Genomic DNA, 15,674 nt, shown 5'->3' with positions numbered 1-15,674 from the left:
CGTGGACTCAGTAGTTATGGCTCATGGGCTCTGGAGCGCAGGCTCAGTAGTTGTGGTGCACGGGCTTAGTTGCTCCATGGCATGTGGGATCTTCCCGGACCAGGGCTCGAACCCGTGTCCCCTGCATTGGCAGGCGGATTCCCAACCACTGAGCCACCAGGGAAGCCCCCCCAAGACTTTTTTATATGTGAAACAATCCTCTTTTTCTTAACCGAGTTGGGTTGGATTTTCTGTCACTGGCATGAAAACCCTGATGGATAAAGTACCTTGGAGTAGGATAAGGACAGGACCACGTCAGGTGGAAGAAAAGGTGGGACCAAAAAAGACAGATGAGAACCAAACCAACATCCCACAGGGTGCCCTGCAGCTGCAGCAGGAGACATTGGTTAGAGCCTCGAGCAGGGGACCTATAGGTTCTTGGGAGGAAAGATAACCCTTAGCTAACCCCTAACCCAGTATCCCAAATCCAGGTTGGACACCTCTTTCCCACTTATCTTAACACAGAGAATGTGAGCCCTGGGAAGATTAGAGATTATCCAGCACGACACCTCTTTCCCCAGTTTACAGAAAGGTAAACTGAGAATTGAAAAGGAAAGGAATCAGTTGGAGCTGTGGCCCTGGGGACATAGAGGTTGATGGGAGCTTGGGTCCCAAGGACAGAAGGGATGCTGGGAGCCATGGTCCTGGGGATACAGAGGTTGACAGGAGCTTGGGTCCTGAGAACTCGGCACTGAAGACAGAAGAGGTGCCGGGAGCTGGAGTCTGTTGGAGGACCTGGATGTAGGATGTTTTGGTAGTGATGGAGATAAAGAGCAAGGATTTTCATAGTTGGCATATCCCAGTTTCCCTGATTGTCAAACGGTGGTAGGAGAGGTTGAGGTCTCCTACCTTCCATGGTTTCTCACTCTTCCTGGGCCCTAAGGGTGATAATCCTGCACCAGGTCTACAAGGTCCCACAGAAGTGGGCTCAGGGAGACTCAACCTCCCAGGAGTGAGAAGGGACTCAAGTCTGGAGAGGTGAGTCAGCACCAACAATGGAAGAGAAGCGGGGAGAACACATAGAGAGACAGGGACACAAAGAGAGACTGGAGCTGGAAAAGCAGAGAAGCAGGGTGGGGAAGCTAGAAGCTAGGGCCTGGGAGGGGTCCACCGGAGCCTCTCCCTCTGGGGAATGATGCAGAAACACGGAGTTTCTGGTGAGGACAGGAGGGAGGGTGAGACCTGACCCCAGCCCAGCCTAGTCCTGCCCTGGGAGATCCTGGACCTGCCCAGACAACAAGCTGCTGCCTTCCTCTCAAAGTGGCTCAGCTCACAGGCTGTCACGTGACACTTTCACCGTCACACTCACCTGTCCACAGAATACCTCTCACAGTCACCTTTCCCATAGCCCACTCCCGTTCCCTCCACGCTCACAGCTTCACCTACACTCCCCCTCTGGAATATGTGCACGCCCCCGCCTTCACCTCCACCCACCTGTCCACGGAGCACCTCCACCTGCCCACTGAACACCTCTCACACTCACCTTTCCCACCAAACTCCCCCTCCCTGGACACTCAGCCTCACACACATCCTCACTCAACACTCTCCCCTCCACACACACCCGCACCGTGGCGCACCCTTCCAACAGCACCCTCACCTTGCACGTGACACACTCCCCCTCACACACCCCCTGCACGCGCTCCCCTCTTCTCCATCACCCACCCCCTCTGCCGTCACCCAGCCCCCGCACTCTCTGGCCGAGAGTCGCGCTCGCACACGCCGCCTGCACGCCCCCGCCCGCGGACCCCCAGCTCTCCGGCGCCTCCCCTCAGTCCGGCTCCCCCAACCCTCTCGCGGCGCCCTCTCCCCCATTGTCTGGGGCCTCCCCGCGTCTCCCTGCCTCTCCCTGCGCCGGCCCCGCCCCGGCCTCGGCGCCCCGCCCCCCGGGCGGGCAGGGGGCGGGGCGCGGGGCGCGGGGGCGGGGCGGGGCGGGCAGCGCGGGAGGTGCAGGTGCCGGCCGGGAGCGAGCAGCAGCGGCGGCGGCGGCGGCGGCGGCGGCGGCGGCGGCACCATGGGCCGGGCCCGGCGCTTCCAGTGGCCGCTGCTGCTGCTGTGGGCGGCCGCGGCGGGGCCAGGTAGGGTCAGGGGCCGGGGCGGGGGGCGCGCCGCAGTGACAGCCCGGCGGCCGCGGGGCCGCAGAGGCGGAACAATGCGCGCGGGGCCGGGCCGGGCCCCCTCCCCGGGACAAAGCGCAGCGCGGGCCGGGAGCCGCGAGCAGGGAGCCGCGAGCGGGGGAGGGGGCGCGGGCCCCGGCCGTCGTGCCGCAGCCCCCCCCAACCCCGCACAGGCCCCGATCCCGGCGGGACAAAGGGCCCGAGACCCCCAGTCCAACCCCAAGCCAGCCTTCTCGGGGCCGGCCCCGCTGTCCTTCTGTCCGGTCTCTGGGTCCCCCTGTCCGCCTGTCTCTGAGTCCCTCAGTCTCTCTCCTTGTCCCCCTACCCTTGTCCTCTGTCCCTCAGTCTCCAAGACTGTCCCTCTCTGTCCCCCTTTCTCCTTGCCTCCCTGTCCCCCAGCTCTCTATCCTGTCTTTGTCCCCTACATCTGTCCCTTGGTCTCTGTCCCTTTTTACTGGGTCACTCTGCCTGCCCCCCATCATCCTCTCGACTCCCTTCTCTGTCCCCCTGTATTTTTGCCCTCCCTCTCTGCCCCCGTTCTCCTTCTCTGTCCCTGTCTTACTGTCACCTCTGGTTCTCTGTCCCCCATGGGTCCCATTCCCTTGTCTCTCTGTCCCCTTTCTGTCATTCCTGTTTCTCTAGCCCTCTCTATCACCTATCTCCCTCATTCCCCACTCTCTCCCCTCTCTCTGTCCCACTGTCTCCCTGTTCCCTGTCTCTCCGCCTCTCCTTTCTACCCTTACATCCTCCTCCCTGGGCTCCCCCATTGCCATCCTTCGTTTCTCCATCTCTCTATCCCTCTGTGCGCCTGAAGAGGAATTGAGTCAGGGAGGGCATCCTGAAGGGCCCTGGAGGGAAAATGTGTATGGGGAACCTTGGCATGTGGACACACACGTGGATTCAGCAAATGCCTTCCAAACGCTGCCCCTCCCCACCCGTTCACACACCCAGGCCACGACCTACAGAGAAGCCCCCTTCCAGGACCTCCAGGGAGGCCTCCACATACCCTTATCACGCACAGTGAAAAGCTGGAGACCTCCAAGGTAGGGTGACCCTGAGATCCAGGACAAGGTCAGGAAATGTCAGCCCCACACTCACGCTCTCACACTGTGTGTGCCTGGTACCTGCCACAGGTCACCCCGTCCCCGGTGGGGGAAGCCACTCCTGGGGGGAATGGATGACTGGGAGGTGGCTGAGCAGAAGTGGGAGGGCCGTATGTCCTGTAGAAATTTGGGAGCTGTGACCAGATGGCACAGGGGTGGGGGCCTGCCTGGGTTTAAATCCTGGCTCTTGCCATTTGCCAGGGTAGCCAATGACAAGCACCCTCCTCTCTCGGGGCCTCAGTTTCCCTTTCTGTAAAGTGGGGATGTTGAACTCGGTGACCTGAAAGGAAAGGAACTGCAGCTTGGACCCCTGAAGAGGTTTCTGGCAAGTTGGGTGCAGTGACACGTTCCCCACTCGAGTCTGAGGCAGAGCCTCCCTCTCCTCTCCTCGGGGCAAGGTGAGGGGAAGAGTGGACCTGTCACCCTCCACCTTGCTTTCTTTTATAGTCTTCTGCCATCGCTTCAAAACTTTCACCATTACCTCCTTTCTTTGTGGCAGACATGCCACAGTTTCCCAGATGAGCACTTTGGTACCTTTGTTACATCTCCATCCAATTTTGTTTTTCTTTCTTTCTTTGTTAGGCACTAAAACCCAGGCTCATAGACTCCTAGAACCAACGAATCCAGTAAACAAAGAACCTGAGGGTATTTTAGAACCGTTGACATCTTTAGGCTTCCAGAATCCCAAAGTCTTTAGAATCTTGACACCTTTAAAGTTCTAGATCTTTGCTGGCATTAGCATTCTAGCCTCCTGATATCTTCACAATTCTGAAACCTTGACCTCTTGGAGATCCTGAATCTTGACACCTCTGACATCTAGAATCTTGACGGCTTAGAATCGTGGGAATTTGGATTCTCAGAATCAGAGTGTAGCCTAAGATGACCACCTTCCCAGTTCGAGCATCCTTTCTCCAGCACTTCTGGGAGGTAGCTCTACAGGCTTGTCCCTTGTTTGGTTTTAAAGTCACTGCTTCCTGGTACACTAATCCCTTCTATAAACTTTCTCTAAATAAAATGGTGTGGGACTTAACAAGTTGGGAGAGAGCTAGGTGTCATGGGAAGCACTGTGGAGCCAGGCCCCTCTGATGTAATTCTGGGTCAGCCCCTGCCCTTTCCCGCTCTGAGCCTCACTTCCCCTTCTGTAAAGCATGGAGTAGGCAGCTGGAGTACCTGATCTCAGAGGACCCTTCATGCTTTCCTTTTCTCTGGTTATCTCTGAATGGCTTTGGCCTCCAGATTGTAGGAGTCGTCCATGGTCCCCACGTTTCCCTCTTCGTCACTCCGCTTCCCCTCTCACCTTGCCCAGCCAGCAGGAGTGGGGATGGAAGATGGGGTTCATTTACACCCTTTCAAAACTGTATTCTCTGTTTCCTGGCTCCCTCATCTACCAAGAATACCAGCAGAGGCTGGTGAGATGTATGCCAAGAGAAAGAAGGGGTCCAGGGTGGGTGGGCAAGAGGAAGCGAGAGAGAGATGGGTTGCCTGCCCAGAGATGCCCACAGGCAGAAACAGAGACCCCCAGGCCAGGAACTGGATGGCACAGAAAGGAGCGGAGGAAACAGATCTCCAGATCCAAAGAGAAGATAAAGAAGCTATGAAGAGTTGGGGGGCTTTGCGGAGGGAGAGTCTGTTGATCCCGAGTGTTTCCCTCCCAAGTGACTCAGCCCTCCCTCCTCCTAAAGTCCTGCCCAGCCACTCTGAAAACAGGCTTCTGTCACTGATCCTCACCCACCCATGAGCCGAATGCCGGAGTCCCCGGAGCGGGGGTCAGGTTCTGCGATGGATTCCAAGACCTTAGACGCAGCAGGGCTGGGGCCTGGGGTGGGTTAATGTCGTGTGAGCCTGGCCTGTCCCCGTCTTGGGGAACACAAAGGCAGCTTTCTCTCTCTGGGTGGGGTGAGGGGCGGGGGGGGGTGCCGGGAGACCGTTGGACTCGCCAGCACCCATTGGCCTGTGGCACCAGGACACAAGCACCCACTGGTTCCTGCCTGTGCAGACCCCGGGCCCATAGGTCCTCTGGGAACGGGGCACCAAGGCTCCTCAGCCGGCACCCAGTGGGGCAAGAGGGCGGCTGCAGAGCCCGGGCTCCTCTGGAAGGGGGCAAATAGAGGGCGCTGGGGGTGGAGGAGAGGACAGTAGGTGCTCAGTGCAGGCTCACCCCCTTCCTGAAGCAGGAATTCTTCCCCTGACCCCACACCCAGGGGGAACCTCCGGAGGACTCCCCTACCCCCTGGCTGGGCTTGAGGCCCGGAATCCAGGGAGCTCTAAGTATCCCAGGAACGTGGGGACCACAGGGGGAACTTTGTGTGTGAGCTGCTGACTCACCCCTACGCCCCCACCTGATGCTTGCTTCGCAGACAGGAGGAGGACGAGCGGGCTGCGGAGCCGGGCTGTGGTTCTGGGGGTTGAGGACTGTGGAGCTGGAGTCAGAAGTTCCCAGGAGGGAGCTGGGGGCCTGGACTCTGGGTCTGAGCGGGGAGGGGCCGGGGGCCTGGATCCTGGGTCTGAGGAGGGAGGGGCCGGGGGTCTGGATCCTGGGTCTGAGGGGGGAGGGGCCGGGGGTCTGGATCCTGGGTCTGAGGGGGGAGGGGCCGGGGGTCTGGATCCTGGGTCTGAGGGGGGAGGGGCCGGGGGTCTGGATCCTGGGTCTGAGGGAGGAGGGGCCGGGGGTCTGGATCCTGGGTCTGACGGGGGAGGGGCCGGGGGCCTGGATCCTGGGTCTGAGGGAGGAGGGGCGGGGGGCCTGGATCCTGGGTCTGAGGGGGGAGGGGCCGGGGGTCTGGATCCTGGGTCTGAGGGAGGAGGGGCTGGGGGCCTGGACTCTGGGTCTGAGGGAGGAGGGGCCGGGGGTCTGGATCCTGGGTCTGAGGGAGGAGGGGCCGGGGGCCTGGACTCTGGGTCTGAGGGAGGAGGGGCCGGGGGTCTGGATCCTGGGTCTGAGGGGGGAGGGGCTGGGGGCCTGGACTCTGGGTCTGAGGGAGGAGGGGCCGGGGGTCTGGATCCTGGGTCTGAGGGGGGAGGGGCTGGGGGCCTGGACTCTGGGTCTGAGGGAGGAGGGGCCGGGGGTCTGGATCCTGGGTCTGAGGGAGGAGGGGCCGGGGGTCTGGATCCTGGGTCTGAGGGGGGAGGGGCCGGGGGCCTGGACTCTGGGTCTGAGGGAGGAGGGCCTGGGGTCTTAGACTCCTGGATCTGAGGGAGGAATGGAGCTTAAACTCCTGGGTCCAGAGGGAGAAGGGGGCTGGGGTCCCAGACTCCTAGGTCTTGATGGAGGGTGGGGTGGGTACAGACTCTTGAGTCCTGAGAGAGGAAGGCGCTGGGGGTCCCAGTCCAGGTTTCTGAGGGAGGAGGGGCTGGGACCCTGATGCCTAGGTCCTGCGAATACAGGCGCCTTCACAAGGCTGAGTTGGGGAAGAATTGATGCTTTGTGCGAGGATGTTCGGACTCCGCCATTGATGGGGGGCTGAGGGGGGGTTCGGTCAGGATGCAGGGATGTACCATCTCCCTAGGGGAGGATGTGGGGGAAGGAGGCATGATGCCACGAGCCCCCTGGGGAGAGGATATGGAGGTGGTGGCTGTGACCTTCCCGGAACTGTGACCTTGAGACTCCCTTGGGTATTTGCTGACTCAGGACCCAGGAAGTACTCCCCCCACTCGGCTTAGTCTCCGTGGAAACATCCACCAGCTGTGTAGTCTGGACCCCTGACTCCTGGGTCCTGAAGGAGGAGGGGGTTGGAGGCCCAGAATCCTGGATTTGAGGAGGGAGAAGGCTGAGGACTTGGGACTTCTGGATTTGAGGGAAGAAGTTGCTGAGGACCCCGATTCCTGATCCTGATGGAGGAGGGCACTAGAAACCCGGACTCGTGGATCCTGGGAGAGGAGGCAGCTGGGGGGGCTGGATTTCCAGGTCTAAAGGAGAAGAGTGCTGGATTCTGGGTCTCTACATATCACCTGTTCAGCCACTCTTCCCCGAACCCTCCCCAGTCCCTTTTTCCAGGCACCATCCCCATGACGACTCCAGGCTGTCAACACAGTTTAAAGGGCCAGTGCCCCAGTCCCCAAGCTCAGCCCCTCTCTAACCAGAAAGTCCTGCCTCACCACCCCCCAACCCCGAAACAAAAGCTCCTAGGACATTAATATTCCAGGCACAGACACTGTTGGTTACTGACTCCTCAGGAGGGGGAGGGAATAAGACAAAAGCCCCCCACCCTCACCCCATGTGCACCCTCAAGCAGAGAGCAGGGGACACATTTGGGGGGGCAGACCCAGAGGTCCTGAGGGCTCCCAAGAGATGTTGAGTTTCTGCCACTGACTTGCCTGGGACCCCTGAGCCTCGTTTTCCACATCTATAAAATGGGGGGCTAGCATTGGGCTAGTCCTGAGGTCCAGGATCCACGGATAGGCTTCAAGATGGTTTTTTTTAAAGTGCCAGAGTGTGCAGGCAGGCCAATTTTCAGGTGGATGGGCCAGTTTTCAGGTGGATGGGCATGTTTCCGGAGGTTATAATAACAGCAGCTTTGCACAGAGGGCTCCCTGAGCCTCAGGTCCTGGGCTAATCCTTGTGAATCAGGCATTGGCATCATCCCCACTTTACAGACAGGGCATCTGAGGCTCAGAAAGGTTAAGCCAGTTGTCCTAGGTCACACAGATGGCAAGTGGTCCAGCTGGGATCCACCCAGGCGTTTAAGATGAGAATAATGTGATGTCACAAAGTTGTTGTGAGGATGAAATGAGATCCTGCCTGACTTGTGCGATTCCTGCATCAGCCTCCCCAGAGACATCCCCATGCATGTGCCTCCCCAGGCACACTTGCAGGCACTAGGGTGCAGCAGTAAACCCAAGGGATTACATCCCTGCCTTCATGGGGTGTATATTCGAGCGATGAGGGACAAACAGACAACAAACAAGTATGCAAATTAATAAAATAATTTCACTGAAATTTCCATAGAGGAAATAAAACAGTTGTGACGAAACAGGAAGTGTTCTGGAGGGGAAGGCACAGGGAGTGAGCAAAGGCCTCTCTGATCTGAGGCACAGAGGCCTGAATGAGAACAGGGGGCAGTCCTGGGATGATCAAGGGGGAAGAACATTCCTGGCAGATGGAAGAGCCAGTGCAAAGGCCCTGAGGTGGGAACAAGCTCAGCATGTTTGAGGGACATCAAGGCCAGTGAGCCCAGAGGGAAGTGAGTGGCAGGAGGGTGGTCGGAACTGTGGTCAGAGAAGGGCCACCACCAAACACCTTGAAGACCCAGGGAAGGGGTCTAGATTTTATTCTAAGTGTAATGGACAGCCTTCAGAGTGTTGTAAACACTCTGGCTGTGTTGAGACTGGCCTGCGGGGGAGGCAGGTGGGGAAGAAGGGAGACTCATGAATAGCTCTGGAAGGACCAGGTAACAGATGGTGTCCTTGGACTAGGTGATGGTAGGTGAGGTAGCCAAAGGTGAACAGGTTTGGGATATATTTTGGAAATAGAATGGATAGATCTTGCTGATGTTAGAGGTGAGGGAAAGGGTGAAAACTTGGATGATTTCTAGGTATTTTGGTCTGAGCAACCAGGTTGTGACATTTACCGAGACTGAGAAAACGTGGGAAGGAAAATATTTGGGGCAAGGATTGGACATGTTAAAATTGATACTCTGGGAAGGACTAGATAAACCCCTAATAGTGGCTTAAATTCACAAAGATTATATTCAAAGGTAAAAGAAGCCAGAAGTAGGCATCCAGGCCTTTTATGGCAGCTCCATATCATCACCAGAGACCCAGGCACCTTCCAGCTCTTGGTTCCAGAATTCTATCCCATCCTAATTCCATAAAGGTGACCTGGTAGAAAAAGGACTTATCCCCTTTCTTTAGAAAGTCCTCTCAAAATTATCACATGACACTTCTCCTGATATCCAGTCGGACAAAATTTTATCACATGGCCTCACTTAGCTGCAAAGGAGTCTGGGAAATTTCTCTTTCTGCTGGATATAGGGCAACCGTAAAATACGACCAGGGTTCTTTTTCTAAAGAGAAAGGGAAGAATGGATGCTGGGTAGGAAGCTAGCTGTCTCTGCCTCCTCTCCCCAGAATTAATCTTTTCCGCCCCTCAGCCCCCAAAATCAGGTTACCTGTCCCTCTTACAGGGACCGTAACACTTCTGATGGGATTTTACAGTGATCTGTGTCTACCTCCCCATAAATATTGAAGGCCTTGCAGGACAGGGACCTCATGTGACTCATCTCTGGGCACCCAGCCCCTGAAAACCTCCCCGCTGCTCAAATGAATGAATGAGACAGTATGTAAGAGACATGAAGCGCTAGTTGTCCAGCATTTAAAGGTAAATAAGCAGATCTGATCATGGCTCTTTCCTGCTTCAGTTTCTCCACTGGCCTTCAGGATAAAAGCTAATCTCCTAGCCTGGCATTTGAGGCCCTTCATAAGCACATCCCACAGCCCCTCACCAATGCTGGACACTTTTCACCCAGAGAACCAGGAATGGATGTAGATGCAGGTTACGGAATCAGAAAGGTCTGGAGGCAGACACTGTCTCTGCCACTCTCAGGCTGTGACGTTGGCCAAGTCATTTTCTCTCTCTGGACCAATTTTCTCATCTATAAAATGGGAACTGGGGAAAAAAAAAACTGGGGATTGATAATAATGCCTCCCTTGTTCAGGTATTGTGGTGATTAAATGGAAATTATATAGGTAATGCCCCTAGCACAAAGCCTGGAACAGGAAGTGCCTAATAAACAGAAGCTATTATGGTTATTGTTGTTTTGAAGGTGACAGTGACGATGATGCTGATGAATCTCAGCTTTGAGCTTTACGCTGTTTCCTTGGCTGGAAACACCCCCTCACTAACCCCTTACCTTGTCCCTCTGTTGGATTAATCAGGGTAAGCTAACTGCTATAACAACAGCCCTGAAATCTCAATGGCTTAACAAAAAAGTGTATTTCTCACTCATGCTACAGTCCTGTGCAGGCAGGTCACAGGGGGCAGGAAGTCAGGGCCCTGGGCTCCTTCTAGCTTGTGATCCTGTCCTCCTCTGGGTTTTTGGGAGTCCTCTGCATTCAGCCAGTATGAAGGATTGCAAGTGAAATGAGCCAGGCTGGAAGAGGGGTTTCTCTCTTCTGCCTACAGCCCATTGGCCAGAAATCAGTCACATGGCCCCACCTAAGCACAAGGGATCCTAGGAAATGTAGCCTAATAGAGTGTGGTACCAGTTAACTTGAGAGGTGTTAAGAGACCCTCCAAAACATAGTGTCTTTAAACAATTATGCTTTTTGCTTATGACTCTGGGGGTCAGCAATTTGGACTGTATCAGTCGGGTATTTCTTCTCTTGGTCTCACCTGGAGTCACTCATGTGGCTACAGTCACCTGGTGGTGCCACTGGGGCTGGGTGGTCTGGGATGGCCTCACTCACATGGCTGGCAGTTGGTGCTGGCTTCTGGCTGGGCTTCTCTCTCCATGTGGTCTCTCATCCTCAAGGAAGCTGGTTCGGGCATGTTCGCTTGACAGTGTCAGGGCAGCAAGAGGGCATGCACGGAAGCTGCAAGGTCTCTTGAGACCTAGGTTCCAGAACTCATACAATATCACTTCTAGCAAAGTGATATTGACTTCAAAGAAAGTCACAGGGCCTCCCCAGATTCGCAGGGTCAGAGTGCTTCGTTAATGGGAAGAGCAGCAAAGTCAGCTCACAAAGGGCACATACAGGGATGGGAAGAATATCGTGGCCATCTCTACAGACAAGTTACAACATGTGCTCGGGTGTGAAAGACGGGGTTTGGTGAACACATAGCAGTTTCCCGTACCTGGTGAACTCCTGTGCACTCTTTAAAATGTGGGTCCAATGGAGCTTTCTTGTAGAGCCTTCCCTGATCACCCCTCTCCCTGGGTGGTCTTAGTCTCCACTTCCTCTGGGCTCCCAGCGTGCCCTGTGCTACCCCCATTAGAGCATATTCCGCTGGATCTTGACTGCACCTCCTCTAGAGCAGGGGGCAGGTTTTCTCCATCTCCCGAACTCCAGCCTGCAGGAAGTGTTGGGTGTGATGAACTGAATGAGAGGGAAAGGAGAGGGATTGGAGGTTTGGATGGGCGAGGAACAGAGGGAGAGAGCACAGACTGAACTGCACCCCTCAATGAGTCTCCTATCCTGTCTCTCTGTCTGCTGGTCCAGGGGCAGGCCAGGAAGTACAGACAGAGAATGTAACAGTGGCTGAGGGTGGGGTGGCCGAGATAACCTGCCGTCTGCACCAGTATGATGGATCTATAGTTGTCATTCAGAACCCCGCCCGGCAGACCCTCTTCTTCAATGGTACCCGTGGTGAGTGCTGGGGTCTGGAATCCTGAGTCTTGAAGGAGAGGGCTGGGGCCTGACAGAGGACAGAGCTGAGACTCTGGACTCCAGGGTCTGAGGAAGGAGGGGGCCGGGGGCCTGGACTCCTGGTCCTGTGGGTGGGAGGGCATGAAACGTTCTGGGTACCCAAGGGAGTAACTAGGTGGGCACCTTAGACGCATGCGTATGGTTGGAGAAAAGAGGCAGAGGGCTGCACTCTAAGCTCCTGGAGAAAGGGGGGGACTTCTGAGGTCAGGATGCCCCAAGTTCACTCTTGTCGTTCACTCTCCAGCCCTGAAGGATGAGCGTTTCCAGCTTGAGGAGTTCTCCCCACGCCGGGTACGGATCCGGCTCTCAGATGCGCGCCTGGAGGACGAGGGGGGCTACTTCTGCCAGCTCTACACGGAGGATACCCACCACCAGATTGCCACGCTCACTGTACTGGGTAACGGCCTCCCCCTCCTCAGACCCACCCCTTCTCCTTTCTCCTCTGCTTGTCCCTTATCCTGAGACCTGACCCTGGCTGTTCTTAACCTCCTGGACATCTGGTCCCTGTAAATAAGGCCGGCCTTCCTGACCTCTGGCCTCTGTTTGACCCCTGCCATCTGGGACCCTTGTCCCCTTTGGTCCCTGGAATCCCGCAGCCTGGTTACTTTGAGCCCACCTTGGTGCCTCCCTTGACCTCCTCCTTGCCCCCTTCTCCCTGCGGCAGTGGCCCCGGAGAATCCTATAGTGGAGGTCCGGGAACAGGCGGTGGAGGGCGGCGAGGTGGAGCTCAGCTGCCTCGTTCCACGGTCCCGCCCGGCCGCCGTCCTGCGCTGGTACCGGGACCGAAAGGAGCTGAAAGGTACTACCTGGGGTCAGGGATGGGGGTGGGCGGGGGAGGTGCCAGCGAAGGGCGGGACTTACGAAGAGGCGGGGTTCCAGGAGGCATGGCTTGGGAAGGGCTGGTTTATATGTGGGCGGGGCCTGAAGAAGAGTGCACAGGTTTAGAAGACACTAGTCACTCAATATATAGCTATTGAATGAACTGATAGATGAGAGGGCGTGGGGTGAAAGAGGGGTGAGCTTTGGGAAGAGCCACGTGGGGTGGTGGGCCTCTTTCGAGGACGGCGTGGTTTGGAGAAGTAGAGGCGAGGGCTGTGGATAAGGGGCGGAGCTTGGCAAATAGCCTGCTTCGGGATTGGCTTGGGGGTGGGGTGCTCCTTCGGTGGGCGGAGCCATAACCTCCCCCCCGACCTGACAGTGTATGGGCGGGTCTTGGCAGGAGTGAGCAGCAGCCAGGAAAATGGCAAGGTCTGGAGCGTGGCGAGCACAGTGCGGCTTCGTGTGGACCGCAAGGACGACGGCGGTATCGTCATCTGCGAGGCGCAGAACCAGGCGCTGCCCTCCGGACACAGCAAACAGACGCAGTACGTGCTGGATGTGCAGTGTAAGTGCCTGGCGGGCCAGCACCCGGGGGAGGGAGTGTACCAACCCCTGCCGCCTGTCGCCGGGGGAGTTCCTAGTCTGCATGATGACCCGGACAACCACTCTCTCATCTCACTTCTGCCCACAGACTCCCCCACGGCCCGGATCCATGCCTCCCAAGCCGTGGTGAGGGAGGGAGACACGCTGGTGCTGACCTGTGCTGTGACGGGGAACCCCAGGTGAGCTCTGGGGCCTGAGACTCCAGGGTCCTGAGGAGAATAGGGCTGGGGACCTGGACACCTGTGTCTCAGGAAAGAGGGGACTGGGCTAACAGAGGGGGCTGCGGCCCAGACTTCTGAGTCCTGAGAAAGGAGGGATCTGGAGCTAGATCGTGAGGAAGGAGGCCGTGGGGTCCCGGACTCCTGGATTCTCAGGGTGGAAGGGGCTGGGGGAAAGGCTGGGATTCCTGAGACCCTGGTGATGGGTCGAAGCTGGGTCCAGGACTGTTGGTTTTCTAGGAAGGAAAGGGCTAATAAGGACCCTCTTATTTGGAGATGCGGCATGTCTAGATTCCTGAGACGTCAGAATCGGGTGCTGGCACCTGCGTCCCTAACTCTCATTATATACCCCCGCCCAGGCCAAACCAGATCCGCTGGAACCGCGGTAATGAGTCTTTGCCAGAGCGGGCCGAGGCAGTCGGGGAGACGCTTACGCTGCCCGGCCTGGTATCCGCGGATAATGGCACCTACACCTGCGAGGCGTCGAACAAGCACGGCCACGCGAGGGCGCTCTATGTGCTCGTGGTCTACGGTGAGGACGCGCGGCGGCAGGCCTGGGGGCAGGGCTCAGGGTAGGGGCGGGGCCTCCCGGGGTCTCCGCACTGTCCTGTGTGGGACTGGGCCTTGGGAACGGGCGGGCTGGATTGGATGGTGTCTGAGGCCCCGGCCTGTACAAAGAATGATTCCAGGGGGTCAAAAGCCCACAGAGTTCTTATAGTTCTGGGGCCAGACTGATCGTCTGGGTTCAGATTCAGTTCTGCAGCGTCCTGTTGCGGGTAACTTCGTGCCGTAGTTTCCTCATCGGTAAAGTGGAAATAAACAACAGCACCTACCTCATAGGGTTGTTGTGAAGACAATATGAGCTAAATATATAGAGCGGTTGGAGGCCCCAGCACAAAATAAGTGTTATGTGTTTAGCTCCTATAACGGTGGGGCAGGAATTTTGGAGTGGTTGGGCCCTAGCTCAGCATTTTAAATACCTGGAGCGTTTCAGACAAGATGGGGAGGGACTTGGACCTGAAGTCAAAAGAAAAGGGATGTGTTCTTTCTGTTCTCTGGGGGGTGGGGTGGTGCGGGGGGTGAGGAGGCAGGTAGATGTTAGCGAAATGACTCGGGGGCCGGGTCGGGCATTGTACAAACCTACACGCATTCCTTGAGGCAGCGGAGCATTAAGAATGGCACCAAGGGAAGGGGCCACCAGGTGGCAGTGATTTGAGGGGCGTGGCACATAAGGGGGCGCGGTTGGACCTGGCGTGCAGAATGGTTTAAGAGATTAGCAGCGATTGGCCCGGGCTGGGACCGTCCTCTGATGACCTGGGCCTGCCCCCTGTCCCTTTGGCAGACCCTGGTGCGGTGGTAGAGGCTCAGACGTCGGTGCCGTACGCCATTGTGGGCGGCATCCTGGCGCTACTGGTGTTTCTGATCATCTGTGTGCTGGTGGGCATGGTCTGGTGCTCAGTACGGCAGAAGGGTGAGTGGGGGCGGGGTCTCAAATTCAGCGAGGGGTGTGGTTGGTTGTGGCGTTCGGAAAGGGGTGGGGCCTAAAACCCGATTCGAAAGAGGGCGGGCGTAGAGCCGGGAGGGCGAGGAACCTAGATCCAGGATTTGAAACCTGAGGCCCAGATCCCGAAAAGGGGCGGGTCTTTTGGTCCAGGACCCTAAAAGAGGTGAAGGGTTGAAGCTGAATTAAGACCATGCGTTTGAATTTCTAATTGCTGAGTTCGTTGGGAGCAGAGCAAGGGGATGCTGTCAAGAGAACGGATAAGGGTTGATCTTCCCGTGAACTTTTGGAGTCTTCCTAATTCTGCTTTTACCTCTTCCTCTGCCCCCGTTTTGCTATTCCCTGGACTTGATTCCCTCTCCCTGTATGTTCCGTCTCTCTCTCTTCCTTCGTCTGGTATGTCTTGTCGGCCTCCCTGTCTGACTCTTGGGTCCACACTTATCTGTTGCCTCTGCCCCGGGGTCTGTCACCCCTCAGGCTCCTATCTGACCCATGAGGCCAGTGGCCTGGATGAGCAGGGAGAAGCAAGAGAAGCCTTTCTCAATGGCAGCGATGGACACAAGAGGAAAGAAGAATTCTTCATCTGACCCCACCTCCACCCCAGGCATGGGCCTGGGCTGGGGTCCACCCCACTGCCAGCTGCAAAGACATTTACCAGAGTCTGGGATGGTGGGCTTCTCCCCCCACCACTAACACCTCAGACGCTTGGGCAGGGATGGGGGTGTCGGATGCCTGGATCTCTGCAAGGGCCAGAAGCAAGGGCCCAGAGGTCTGGGTCCCCCAGGGGGGCAAGGGCCAAAGGTCCAGACCCCCAAGTCCAGGGAGGGCGGTAGGGATTGGGTTGGGGGAAGGTAACTGGGGGAAGGCCAAGGCCCCTAGGCTGCAGAACCAGGTCTTGTGGGGAGGGGTCAGA

The 15,674-nt window shown here is 57.2% G+C and overlaps 1 protein-coding gene across 1 annotated transcript; it reads left to right on the top strand.

The window, feature by feature from the left end:
• Window positions 1-2,050: 2,050 nt before the first annotated feature.
• Window positions 2,051-15,348, top strand: CADM4 (cell adhesion molecule 4; the record flags this gene model as incomplete). The annotated part of the gene is made up of 9 exons (XM_079723923.1): window positions 2,051-2,114; window positions 11,414-11,560; window positions 11,865-12,017; window positions 12,285-12,419; window positions 12,840-13,004; window positions 13,131-13,221; window positions 13,620-13,792; window positions 14,603-14,731; window positions 15,239-15,348. The coding sequence occupies 9 exons, from the start codon at window positions 2,051-2,053 to the stop codon at window positions 15,346-15,348; spliced, it is 1,167 nt and encodes a 388-aa protein (XP_079580049.1).
• Between the last annotated feature and the right edge of the window lie 326 nt (window positions 15,349-15,674).

Source organism: Hyperoodon ampullatus (assembly GCF_949752795.1).
Source record: "Hyperoodon ampullatus genome assembly, chromosome: 18".
In the NCBI taxonomy this organism is placed as follows: Eukaryota; Metazoa; Chordata; class Mammalia; order Artiodactyla; family Ziphiidae; genus Hyperoodon; species Hyperoodon ampullatus.
This window is presented reverse-complemented; position numbering and strand designations above follow the sequence as displayed.